The sequence below is a fragment of the Anabrus simplex genome, chromosome 1, assembly GCF_040414725.1.
Source record: "Anabrus simplex isolate iqAnaSimp1 chromosome 1, ASM4041472v1, whole genome shotgun sequence".
Taxonomy (NCBI): domain Eukaryota; kingdom Metazoa; phylum Arthropoda; class Insecta; order Orthoptera; family Tettigoniidae; genus Anabrus; species Anabrus simplex.
The window spans coordinates 1,557,255,736-1,557,269,885 of record NC_090265.1 but is presented as its reverse complement, the minus strand read 5'-3'; the positions used below and the strand labels follow the sequence as shown (position 1 = coordinate 1,557,269,885).

Below are 14,150 nucleotides of genomic sequence, written 5' to 3'. Positions count from 1 at the left end.
ACATGCCATTTTAAAATTTGTACATGAGTAGTGCTTCAGAGTATGGCTTATGTATTCTGACAGGTAAGATGTTCGCGTCTCAGTATATCTCAGTGGAGCGTTTCAAAAAGTTGGATTTATAAATTAATCCTATGGCCCTTTTTTGAAGTATTTCAAGTTCATTTATTTCTTTTCTTTTGGACGAACCCCGAATTACATTAATGTAAAGTAGATGTGAGTGAATAAGCGAAAAATACATGCTTCCAAGCTGCTATGTAGTTAATCCTACGTCCTGTAATTTTTTCAACACTCCTATAACAGCAGTGATCTTACCTTCTGTACAAGATTTATGTTCTTTCCATCATAAAGTTGTGTTCAGAATAAGACCTAAGTATGTAAATGAACTGACTCTTTCCACAATTTGAGTCTTAAAAAAAGTGGCTTATGGAAAGATATATATTTTGTTTTAGAAGTATTTAAAACAAGATTGTTTTCAGTGACCCATTGTAGGAGAGTACGTATCTGTATCTCTTTGTACTTTATCCATTATTTCTTCTTCATGAAAAAGGTAAATGTCATCTGCATATAACAATAATTTATCATGTACAGTCTTACTAATAAACGGTGTGTAACTTTTATACAAGCTTTATACACCGTTCACGTGCAATTTGTTACTAATAAACCGTGTATAAGAGTTCTGTGCATACATCTGTGATAGTTATTCACTGAATTACTTATACAAACCAGGACCCTTGTATAAGCGTTGTATAGCAGCGAGTGACAAGAAAAAGAAATTGAGTAAGCCGTTTATTTTCATGATATTTACTGTCTGCAGTAATATAATCGTGGCAAAATATTCGACTTGTCCATTAAAAAGTACACATTAAAACAATGGAAGATAACGTTGATGATCTCCACAAAATTTGTAACACAGAAGGCATTATAGGTACATATGTACATATTTGTAAAATAAAACACTGACAGATGGAATGAGCCATTTCTCCTAGATGAAGAAAGTTTTAAAATGAAATGTATATCTTTATGAAAGTGTATGCTCAAATTGTTAATACCACAGACAGAAATGACTTAATGAAAGATCCAAGAGGTGGCTCTATATCATGCGAACTTCATTTTCTCACAGCACTACACACATGAGGGCAGAATGAGGTTAGTAATTATTAACAGTGACATAATTTCTTATTTCTAGCGAGAATAAGGTACCGCTGAAATATGTATGCTACTGTTATGTTCTTGTTTATTCGAACATTCTATTCTATTTGTGCTACCACGTGGCATCTTGAAAGATTTTGTTCCTAAATAACCAGCAAAAGCGAACATAAAGGCGGTAAACGTGCAGAAATGCGTCATTGAAGTGCAGGAAAGGATTCCTATGGCTTGGAACGAGTGTATACATACAATATACAGTAGTAATACAATGCATATACCATGTTTATTAGTAAGAAAAATATTCAACGCTTGTACAAGGTGTACTTAATGTATAACTATACAAGTGATAAACAACTGTATAAGGATATTTTATTAGTAAGACTGATAGTGTCAGTTTTCCTATATCGTTTATAAATGTCAGGAAGAGTACTGGTCCTACTTTGGATTTGGTTTTAGGGTTAATTTTATTTTTTATTAATTTGGGATGAAGTCCAAAATTCCATAGTATCTTCATCATTGAGGATTTGTGGATACAATCATAAACTTTTATGTAGTCTGAAAAGGTTGTTGGTTTTGCCTTCTTTTGTAGATATCCATTATAATTTCTTCTATTAATTTGTGTTGTATTTTTCATTGTGTGTTTCATAGCAAAACAGGCAGTACTGAAGTACATAGTTTTTGGCCTGAAAGAGGCACAACAAGAGTTTGGGGACAAGGCTGCAGCTCAACCTGTGTTACAATACCTCCAGACTGTGGAAGAATTCAAACACTGTAAGAATGAGGAACAAGCAGCTCGAATGTTGGAACAGCATCATTTTTCTCTGGAACATGTACCCCAGCACCTTTTAAAATCCAAGGAGGTAAGTTGTCACTTCTCTTTCATTATCTGGATGAAAGATGATACTTCATCAGTTTGCTGTATTCTACTTCTTATCTAATTATGAAGTAATGTCAAGAATGTATTTTTCTGTCATCATATGCTCTGTTTTGTATCATTTTGACCCTTGCCTGGCCTGGATTAATCAATCAGTCATCTTTGATGTGCATTTAGGGCAATTGCCCAAGTGGCAAATTCCCTATCAGTTGTTTTTCTAGTCTTTTTTATCCTGTTCTGTAGTGGCTCTTCTTTTACTATAACCCTAACCTTCTCCTTTCTCATCTTATCCATTCTTGTCACTCCTATCCTGCTTCTCACAAATTTCATTTCATTTGCCTGTATCCTAGTTACGGCTCTCTGCCTCATTACCCAAGTTTTTGCTTCATACGTCAGAATAGGTACATAGTACATTCTGTATATCACTCTTTTGCTTCCCTGAGAGACATCCTTGCTCCAAACCAGGCTTCTGACACTTTCCAGGAATGCTCATCTTGTCTCCCATGCTCTTTCATTTCTTCCACTTTCCTCTATACTTCCCATGTACTTGAAACTCTCTACCTTCCTAAACTGTTCCCCTCCAAGCATTATCCCTCTCGTAGGTCTCTCTTTCTAGTTGTGATCACTATTTCGCTCTTTTTGGCTTTAAATTTTATTCCATATTGTTTCACCTCGTCTTTCCATGCATCTACTGTTCCTCGATATCCTCTTCCTTTTCTCCCCAGACAAACAAGTCATCTGCAAACTTCATCACTTTCATTTTTTTCTTCCCCAATTTTCCTTGGTAATTTTGTATTAGCTCGTCCATTACTACAATGAAGAGCAAGGGTAACAGAGCACTTCCTTGTCTTAATCTGCTTTTTTGCTCAAATCAGTCTGTTCTCCTACTTTCACACAACTGACACTCCCATGGTACATCTCCCTCACTCTTTTTATTGTCTGCTTCTCGACACCTTTTATCTGTAAGGCTTCGCATACCTTGTTTCTACACACGTGATGTTTTCTTGAAGTCCAAGAAGGCCATCAGTAGATCTTTACCTCACTCATAATGATGCTCTTGTAACTGTCTTACTGCGAATATAAGGTCTACTATGATCCTTCCTGATCTGAAGCTGTACTGCTCTTCTCTTAACTTCTCTTCCACCCTCTTTCTGATTCTATTCTCCAGAATCTTCTCAAACACCTTTGCACAGCGACACTCCCCAATAGTTCTTAAAATCTTTCCTAATCACCTTCTTAAAGATGGGTATGATTCTTCCATACCGGTACTACTTTCAACACACCTACCTCTACCTACTCTACCTCCCTACCCTACCACCTCAGTACGCGCTTCATCTAAACATGGGGCTTTCCCTCCTTTCGTCTTGTCCAATGCTACCTCCACTTCTCCCCATGTTAAGTCTTTTTCCTTTTCCGTGTTTCTTCCTCTCTGTTTCTACTTTCCTCCTCAATGCGTCCTTCTAGGTTTAGTAAATCTTCAAAATACTCCTTCCATATTCCTTTGAATTTCTCTTTCTCCTGCACTTCATTTCCATTTTTATCTATCATTGTAACATATTCCCTCATACCTTTCCTCTTACTCTTGACCATTCCAACAATACTTTTTTTATTTCTTTTGCTTTCTTCAACCGTGCTTGTCCACTTTTCCATCCATTTTTTACTTCTCCTCTGTTACAACCTTTTTAGCTTCTTCCTTTTTAGTCTTATATTCCTGTCTCCATTGTCCTGTGTTGAAACCACACTCTAAAAGCTTTATTCTTCACCCGAGCTGCCACTTTGACTCTGTCGTTCCATTTTGGGGTCTCCTTGAATCTTTTCCTGGTACTAGTTCTCCTACAAACTTCATCTGCAATTTTTACTAATGTCCTCTTGAACCTTTCCCATTCCTCCTCTTCTGTTTTCATATCATCTTTTGGTAAGTTCAATCTTATTTTTTCCTGGTATTCTTCTTTCGTTTCCTTCTTCAGTTTCCATATTTTGGCACGTCTTTCTTGCTCTTCCTTTCCTTCATTGCTCTGTTTCATTACCAGTAATAATAATAATAATAATAATAATAATAATAATAATAATAATAATCATATGGCCTCAGGTACCGTGTGCAGACATTTCAATTTCGACGTTCCGTTTTACTCTAGGCCCATTAGATGGCAGACCGAGTAAACCGAAACTCTCTTGGTCGTCTATGTCTGAGATTTAATTAATTTTGTCTGGTAAACACCAAATGTGTGACCAGAGATCTTTTACATGCTGACATCATATGACATGGAGTGTCTAATGGACTTTTTCTGCCCTTCAAAAATCCGACTACCTCTGCCGGGTTTGAACCCACTATCTTGGGATCCGGAGGCCGACACTCTACCAGCTGATCTACAGAGGGAGCTTCATTACCAGTAGTCTTTGTTCACTATCTAGGGCCTCTGATGGTATTACCCTTACATCTTAACATTCCCCTTCATTTCCCAGTCATAGATCATGTAATCCACAATGGATTTCTTAGACCAGTTACTGCTGTACTCATACATACATATATACATTATCATTATAGACTGTTATGCCTTTCAGCGTTCAGTCTGCAAGCCTCTGTGAATTTACTAAACGTCGCCACAATCCTCGATTTGCAACTAGTGTTGTGGCCTCATTTAGTTCTATACCTCTTATCTTTAAATCGTTAGAAGCCAAGTCTAACCATCATCGTCTTGGTCTACCTCCACTTCTCTTACCCTCCATAGCAGAGTCCATTATTCTCCTAGGTAACCTAACCTCCTCCATTCGCCTCACATAACCCCACCACCGAAGCCAGTTTATGCATACAGCTTCATCCATCGAGTTCATTCCTAAATTAGCCTTAATCTCCTCATTCCGAGCACCCTCCTGCCATTGTTCCCACCTGTTTGTACCAGCAATCATTCTTGCTACTTTCATGTCTGTTACTTCTAACGTATGAATAAGATATACTGAGTCCACGCAGCTTTCGCTCCCGTAAAGAAAAGTTGGTCTGAAAACACACCGATGTAAAGATAGTTTCGTCTGGGAGCTCACTTCCTTCTTACAGAATACTGTTGATCGCAACTGCGAGCTCACTGCATTAGCTTTACGACACCTTGATTCAATCTCACTATATTACCATCCTGGGAGAACACACAACCTAAATACTTGAAATTATCGACCTGTTCTAGCTTTGTATCACCGATCTGACATTCAATTCTGTTGAATTTCTTACCCACTGACATCAATTTAGTCTTTGAGAGGTTAATTCTCATACCATACTCATTGCACCTATTTTCAAGTTCCAGGATATTAGACTGCAGGCTTTCGGCACAATCTGCCATTAAGCCCAAGTTGTCAGCATAGGCCAGACTGCTTACTACATTTCCACCTAACTGAATCCCTCCCTGCCATTTTATACCTTTCAGCAGATGATCCATGTAAACTACGAACAGCAAAGGTGAAAGATTACAGCCTTGTCTAACTCCTGTAAGTACCCTGAACCAAGAACTCATTCTACCATCAATTCTCACTGAAGCCCAATTGTCAACATAAACGCCTTTGATTGCTTTAAATAATCTACCTTTAATTCCATAGTCCCCCGGTATGGCAAACATCTTTTCCCTTGGTACCCCGTCATATGCTTTCTCTAGATCTACGAAACATAAACACAACTGCATATTCCTCTCATAGCATTTTTCAGTTACCTGGCGCATACTGAAAATCTGATCCTGACAGCCTCTCTGTGGTCTGAAACCACACTGGTTTTCATCCAACTTCCTCTCAATGACTGATCGCACCCTCCCTTCCAAGATGCCAGTGAATACTTTGCCTGGTATACTCTTCAGTGAGATACCTCGATAGTTGTTGCAATCCTTCCTGTTCCCTTGCTTTTTGATAGGTGCAATTACTGCTTTTGTCCAATCTGAAGGTACCATACCAACACTCCATGCTAATTTTACTACTCTATGAAGCCATTTCATCCCTGCCTTCCCGCTATACTTCACCATTTCAGGTCTAATTTCATCTATTCCTGCTGCCTTATGACAATGGAGTTTATTTACCATCCTTTCCACTTCCTCAAGCATAATTTCACAAACATCATTTTCCTCCTCCCCATGACCTTGGCCGTTCGCAACACCACCAGGATGATTTCCTTTTACATTGAGATGTTCAAAATATTCCCTCCACTTCTCCAGTGATTCCCTGGGATCTATTATGAGTTCACCTGAATTCCTCAAAACACTGTTCATTTCCTTTTTCCCTCCCTTCCTAAGATTCTTTATTACTGTCCAGAAAGGTTTCCCTGCTGCTTGACCTAGCCTTTCCAGGTTGTTACCAAAATCTTCCCATGACTTCTTTTTGGATTCAACAACTATTTGTTTCGCTCTGTTTCTTTCATCTACATACATATCCCTATCTGCCTCAGCCCTTGTTTGGAGCCATTTCTGATAAGCCTTCCTTTTACGTTTATAAGCTTTCCTTTTCTCCCCAGACGAAGTAAGGATTTCTCCTCTAACGGGTTATGGACCACCGGTGAATTGTATAGTCCTAGCCGCCTGAGCCCAAGGAGGGCCACAACTCAGAATATGTCCAAGATGCCCACTCCCATTCCATAGCAACTGGTATCCCGACTCTCAGGACCACTTACTAGGCCACTCAGCCGTTGCCCATGGTTCACGAACTAGGACGTGACTACAGTAACCCACAAACATGTACTCATTCAGAACAAAATATTTCAGGTTCCCTATGGAAATCAATATATATATCACATACTACTTAGTCGAGCAGCTCGTCTCCTTTCTCCCAAGGCCCAGTTTCTTCAATGAATGTTAAGTGTTAACATTGCTATTAAGAAGACTTAACACATAATTTAACCAAATTTCTGTCTCAAGAATTGTTAACCGGGCGAATTGGCCGTGCAGTTAGAGGCGTGCAGCTGTGAGCTTGCATCCGGGAGATAGTGGGTTTGATTTCCACTGTCAGCAGCCCTGAAGATGTTTTCTGTGGTTTCGCATTTTCACACCAGGCCAATACTGGTGCTGTACCTTAAGGCCACGGATGCTTCCTTCCAACTCCTAGGCCTAGGCCTTTCTCATCCCATCGTCGCAGTAAAACTTCAAACTTAGGTCTTCTACATGCTACCATTTTGAAATTTTAACAGCTGTAAGAGATTTAACACAGGTCTGCTGCCATGGGATGAGAAAGGCTTAACAGCAGTGTATGTGACTTCAATGCACAAATAGGTAGAGAAAAGAAATTTAGAAATGTAGTAGGACATTACCCAGCCCACAGAAGAACAAATACAAATGGTATTAGGCTAATCAGTTTGTGTCAAAGCTATCACCTGAAACTAATGTCAACCTTCTTTAGAAAACTCCCCAGAAAAGCTAAAACGTGGATATCTCCAAACCCAATGTTAGGAGAGTTTCAGTTAGATCATGTGGCTGTTTCAAAAAAAAATACAAAAGAAATTATGAATGTGAAAGTAGTAAGGAATGGTGAATTTGATTCTGACCATTATCTCTCTAAAATTAAAGCCAAACTCCTACCTAATAAAGAACAAAGAAAGCCACAGAGGTTAATAAAATATAATGTAGACAGACTTACTATAACAAAAGAATCAATTAAAAACTACCAAGATGAAATTAAAGTGGCTATAGTTCCGTTTTTATGAGTTTCGACTTGACAGTTAACCGGAAGTCAGACTGTGGTGCCAAACTGCTACGAATTCAAACAGCTGATTTACGATACACAACACGAACGGAAATATATATACTGGAATATGTCTATAATCAATTATTCTTTGTAGCAACATACATAATTCACATAAGATGAACAACAATACACAACACATTTAGGATAAGACTACAAGACAAACATATATCAATGCTCGAAAAGATAAAGATAAAACGTGAGTAAATTAAATTAAATTTCTACTCACCATGTAGAAGAGCTCGCGTTGCTGTTAGATTCAATTTCCCCTAATGAAGGAAATAATCCTACAAAGGGAACACACCACTCATTTCTGAGTCACTATCGGCATTGTCATCGTCTGTTGAGGTGTCACTCTCGCCTGACCCTAAAGAGATAATAAACTCTTCAACATAATCGTCTGTAAGACTTTCTTTCTCCCAAGCTTTAATCATCTCTGATTTCGTGTGTCTCACAACGTTGCTCCAGTCCTCCGCACTTATACGGCCTATGGCTTCTAAAATAAGTCTTCCAACTTCCGAAACTTCAAGTGATCATCGTGCTGTCTGGTCCTCGGCAGAGTACTTCTCCTTCCCTATGCTTATAACTGTGCTCCTGTTGATTTTGGTCGCATCAGCTGTTCTCTGAACTGCTTTCGCAACAGGCAAGAGAGGCGCGCCGTTATCTTTCTCCTTCTCGAAATACTCCCTAACATTGCAAACAATTTCCCGGGCCTGGCTCCTTAGTGGAGTACCGCGTCCGAAGGGCTTTCTTCTCTTGGGAGTTTCATCCTTAGACGTAGGCGTTGACATGACAGAATATCAAATTCACACACAGGCCTAAAATTAACCTACAATATAACTACCGAACGAAATATTAAACTACTATATAAACTAGATCACTTTTTACACACTATTCACTACAATATAATGCGCTATACTATTAAAAAAATAAACAATACTTTTATAAACTCTACACTACGAAATATAAACGAACAACAGCCTAGCACAAAGACACACAAAGACCGCGAAAAGAACGGAGCTCAATACGACACACAGCTGATAGCACGTGGTTACCGTAAACAACAGGACGACAACACTGCTAACCGGAACTCGAGTTTAACGCGCTCTTTCGGAGCGATCGGCTGCCTATGATTGGCTGTCGATTAATTCACTTACCCTCCGCCAAAAGGCAGCGCTCAAACGTCAAGTCGAAACTCATAATAACTGAACTGTAAACAAGGCAACTGACAAGAAATATCCAAAGCAATTAATTATGCAGCACAGAAAACATTTGGGCCAATAAAAAATAAAAGGAAAATATGGTGGAATGAAATATGTGAAGAAGCTTTAGCAGAGAGGGCTAAAACATGGAAAAAATGGAAATGCTCAAAGAAAATTGAAGATTTTGATCAGTTTAAACAACAAAGGAAGGAAACAGCAAGGATAATCAGAAGTACTAAACGAGCCTTTCAAAAGGATAAACTTATAGATATGGACAAAAACTTTATAAAAAAAATAACACCCGTGACTTTTATCAGAATTAAAGGGGTGCCAAACTACAAATGTTAGTTTCAAGGATGAAAACGGCAGAATTGGACTAAGCAATACTGAAAATTGTGAGATATTAGCAAGATATTTTGATCAACTTTTGAACTGTCCTGAACCAAGTCATAAATTAGAATTTCAAGATATTGATGAAAATTTGGAAGAAGACATACCACCAACTATAAAAGAAATTGAAGAAGTAATTAAAACCCTCAAAAACAACAAAGCTAGCGGAGAAGATTCTATTACAGCAGAACTTTTGAAGTGGTCCTTGCCAAATATAGCAAATGAGCTACAATTACTCTTTGAAGAAATCTGGAAAACTGAAAAAATTCCTGAGGAATGGAAAGTAGCCTTGTTACATCCACTCCACAAAAAAGGTAATAAACAGGACGTTAATAACTACAGAGGAATATTAGCAGTGGCATATAAAATATTTTCCAAGATTTTATCAAACAGAGTAGAAACAACACTAGACAATCATTTAGGTGAATATCAAGGTGGTTTCAGGAAAGGAAGATCATGCTCAGAACAAATACTTAATCTTAAGTCAATAATTCGCCACAGGTTACTTAATTCAAAGGACATTGTAGTCATGTTTGTAGATTTCAAAAAGGCTTTTGATTCTGTTGACAGAGAAACTATATATAAAATAATTCGAGAATTTGGCATAAAGTCTAAACTGGCAAATCTAATCCGTGAAACACTTACAGACACAGTCTCTAAAGTGAAGTTTCTGGGAGAGATATCATAGCTTTTCAAAATAAAAACTGGTGTACGACAAGGCGACGGACTATCCCCAATTCTTTTTAATTGTGTCCTAGAGAAAATAGTGAGAATTTGGAACGAAAAACTTATTGAACTCAACATTTCACCGATAAGGTTAGGAAGAGGAAACAAAAGGATTGAAATAAATTGTCTTGCATTTGCATACTTTCTGAAAATGTGACATCTGCTGTAACCCAAGTAAATGTCTTGGAAAGAATCGCCAGCAGAACTGGCTTAAGAATTTCTGCAGAAAAAACAAAATTTTTAACAAATATTTGGGATGCACCAAAATTTCTGAAAACAGATATTGGCCAAATAGAGAGGGTAAAAAAATTCAAATATCTAGGGGAAATAATCCAAGAAAATGGTTTAGAAAAATCTGCAGTAGAGGAGAGGGTACCTAAAATGGAGAGAGCTTATGGTGTCACCAAAGATATCTACAATAAAAGATGCCTATCCAAAAACGCAAAAATAGGGCATTACAACACAGTAGTGAAGCCAGAATGCCTATATGCAAGCGAGTGTCTGGCATTAAACTATAATTTAGATAAACTAGAAATACTAGAAAGGCGAATCATGAGGAAAATATTAGGCCCACAAAACACAGCAGAAGGTTGGAAATTACGAAGTAATGCTGAAATATATCAAAAAATAGAAAATATATCAGATGTAATGAGGAAAAGGAGACTTATGTTTTTTGGACATTTATATTGAATGCAAGATAGTAGATTAACCAGTAAGATTTTCAGATATTTGTGGAGTAAGAAATCAACGACAAGCTGGGTCAATGAAGTAAGAAAGGATTTAGAAAAAAACAATATAACAACAGGAGAAATAAATAATAGAGAAGGCTTTCGGGAAAAAGTATTGAAAATAGGATTCCAAGGTAGGAAAGTAAAAAAGACTGGTTCAAAGTGGTCTGAAGACAGAAAGAAGAAACATAGTGAACAGATGAAAGCGTACTGGTAGAAAAGGAAAGAACAAAGAAGAAGGAATTGAAATTGGCATGTGGTCCTCTGGTGGCCCATTCGAAAGACAAATAATAATGCTATTTGTTTCACGTTCCACTAACTACTCTTTTACGGTTTTCGGAGACGCTGAGGTGCCGGAATTTAGTCCCGCAGGAGTTCTTTTACGTACCAGTAAATCTACCGACACGAGGCTGACGTATTTGAGCACCTTCAAATACCACCGGACTGAGCCAGGATCGAACCTGCCAAGTTGGGGTCAGAAGGCCAGCGCCTTAACCATCTGAGCCACTCAGCCCGGCAAAAAAAAAAAAAAAGAAAATGTTACCCCTAACAACTTGTTAATACTTGTGTTAAATTAATATGGCAGCAGACCTGTGTTAAATCTCTTACAGCTGTTAAAATTTCAAAATGGTAGCATGTAGAAGACCTAAGTTTGAAGTTTTACTGCTGTATGTGGACTATTTATAAACTGAAGAAGGCAAAGGACAACCCATACTAAGAAAAAACGACTTTGTAGAGTTATCAGAAGAAAGTTTTCTAAAAGATATTTAATTACCAAAGTCATAATGAAGAAGGTACTAGAAGAAATTGAAAATAGGTTAGACTTTCCAATAAATTGAAACTTATCAGTGTCTCCAGAGCAGCAGGGTTTAGGTCAATGCGCTTTAGTTTTTGAAAAATTGAGGACAAATATCATGACGCAGTATCTGCTTCGGACCAAGTGGTGGCGATAGAACATTAAAAGGCGAATACATTTTACTTTAAAAAATCAGGTGCGCAACCTAATAATTTCCGAAAAATTGATGAATACCCCAATTCCAATGCAATGCATATGTATTTGGAGAGTTACAACACAGTCTAGCGGAGCGTTGGCGGAATGGTCACTGTACTTGTCTATGAACCTTGACAATGTGAGTTCAAGTTTCGCTGTAGCTTTTTATTTTTATTTTTTGTACAAAATAAATTATTATTTGATGGAAGGGGAAGATAGAAATGTTAGGCAAACTGCAGTGAACTTCATTTTCTACCTCAAATTAGTATAAATATATAGAGAGATCCAGCAGTACCTGTTAGAACGTTTAGGCTTACATTAATTTCAGGTAGATAATAAAATGGACTCTAATTTACATAATATTTTTGTCCCCACTTTTATCTTCAAGTTCCCTTGTATTCATTTAATTTGTACAAGAAATATAGCTGCGACTCTAAACATAAATTCTAAGGGCCCTTTGCCCAATATATTGGAGGAACTTTAGATCAATATGCCAATCCTAAAATTTAAACCTAATGAAATAACAGAAAAAATGAAAATGCCGCCATCCCTCCCTTAAAAAACATTTACTTAAAGAGAGTCAATAAACAGAAACAAGAACACACAACCAAATCTCTGCAGGACACGCCTTCTCCTACCCCAGTCCTTCCCCAAACCCTCTCCTTTGCTCCACCACCTTTCCCTTCCAGTGCTGCAATAGCCAGTCCCTGTCGTACTCGAAGCAGTGCATAGCGCGCTCCCGACAATCACACAAGTGACAGGCCGAGATAGCAAGTAAGTAACATGCATATGCAATACTTTTATAACATGTTCCATAGCATACCTGCCACTTTCCCGAATTAGGCGAGTCTCCCGATTACATGTTATAATTCTCATGTTTAGGTCCGTATTGAAATGTACAATGAAGTCAAATAAATATTAAAGTTTATTTATTCCACCTGTTCAATACATAAAAAATTAAAAAATAAAAGAAATTACACACGTTTTCTCTCCGAATCTTCTTTACGTCAACCATTTTCAACGTTAATAAAGAGGTAAGTGGTTTTACACACTTCAATTTCTCTTTAAACTCTCCTTTCATTCAAATTAATTCTTTAACATGTAAATCTCCTATTGTTACAGACTTCACTCCAAACTTCCCTTACGACTCTACACAAGAGACTACAGCCGTTCGTTCCTGCTAACATTTAACACAGCAACTTACCTTCAAGCACTCTTCTTCTCTCATGCTTCTAGAAAACTACAGTTTTATCACTTCACATTTATTATAAACCCATCTTGATGTGATTATTATAGCGACATTCAATCTGTTTAAGATCCAAGTTTCCTCTAGTGTATAAACTCACAACTACTTGTATTTTAAACTTCATTAAGCCTCATTTCAAGAATTTCTTAACTACATTCAAGAAAGTGTATAATTTTACGAACATTTGTATTTTAGACTTTATTAAGGCCTAATATTAAGAATTTCATAACTATTGTCAACCATTTCGCACATTTCCAACATTTCCTTCACATTCATATGTAAGTTAATTACAATCAGGTACCTGATTAATCAACTTTCAGTTTGAGATTAAGGCTGAAGATGTCCATAATTAAAGGGAGAAACATGTTCCTATAATTTTATTTAATTCATTATCTTTTTTATGTATTGAACAGGTGGAATAAATAAATTTTAATATTTATTTGACTTCAGACTCCCGATTTTCGACAGTTTTTCCCGCCTCCCGATTACTCTTATTTCTCCCGATTTTAGCTTATTTTTTGGTAAACTTCAAACATTTGTTTTCAAATCCCGCCATTTCAGCTTTTTTACGCCAGTGGCCGGAAGTCCTTAGCTCATTGGCTGCTTTCAAACAAAATATCTGCATTTGTTAAAGCGAGAAATGTTTATTGAAACCTGCATATTGCGACACGTACATCGATTGCCGGTCTCTCATCTCGCGTGCTATTTTGGTCTTCATTCACATCAGTCTAGTCGATTCTAGAGAGTAGTCACTAGATTTGAAGTCTTTTTTAGTAATTTAGTGGCAGAATTTAGAATAGAGAAGAGCCGACTAAGATGGTTTGGGCACATAAAGCGAATGAGCGACGAAAGAATGCCAAAAAAGGTGATGGAAATGCAAATCCAAGGAAGGAGAGGCCGTGGACGACCACAATTGAGATGGAAGGATACCATCCAACACAGCATTATAGAAAGAAACCTGGACTGGGACTGTGTTGGAGGAGGAGTGGTGGAAAGACCGAAGAAAGTGGAGAGGAACCATATTTGCCCCTACCCGGCTACAGCTGGATAAAGGGAAATGATGATGATGACGATGATGATGATGATGATGAGTGGCAGGATTTCAAAGATAACGACTAGTGACTTTTCTAGAGATTTTAGGAGCCAT

General features: G+C 37.6%; 1 protein-coding gene across 3 annotated transcripts in view; it reads left to right on the top strand.

The window, feature by feature from the left end:
* Positions 1–14,150, top strand: part of LOC136880507 (RNA-binding protein Ro60) — a 193,697-nt gene that overhangs the window by 75,580 nt on the left and 103,967 nt on the right. For all 3 annotated transcript variants that reach the window (XM_067153306.2, XM_067153308.2, XM_067153307.2), the window contains exon 5: positions 1,795–2,006. In XM_067153306.2, coding sequence (XP_067009407.2) covers positions 1,795–2,006 — 212 coding nt within the window. The remainder of the gene's footprint in view (positions 1–1,794; positions 2,007–14,150) is intronic.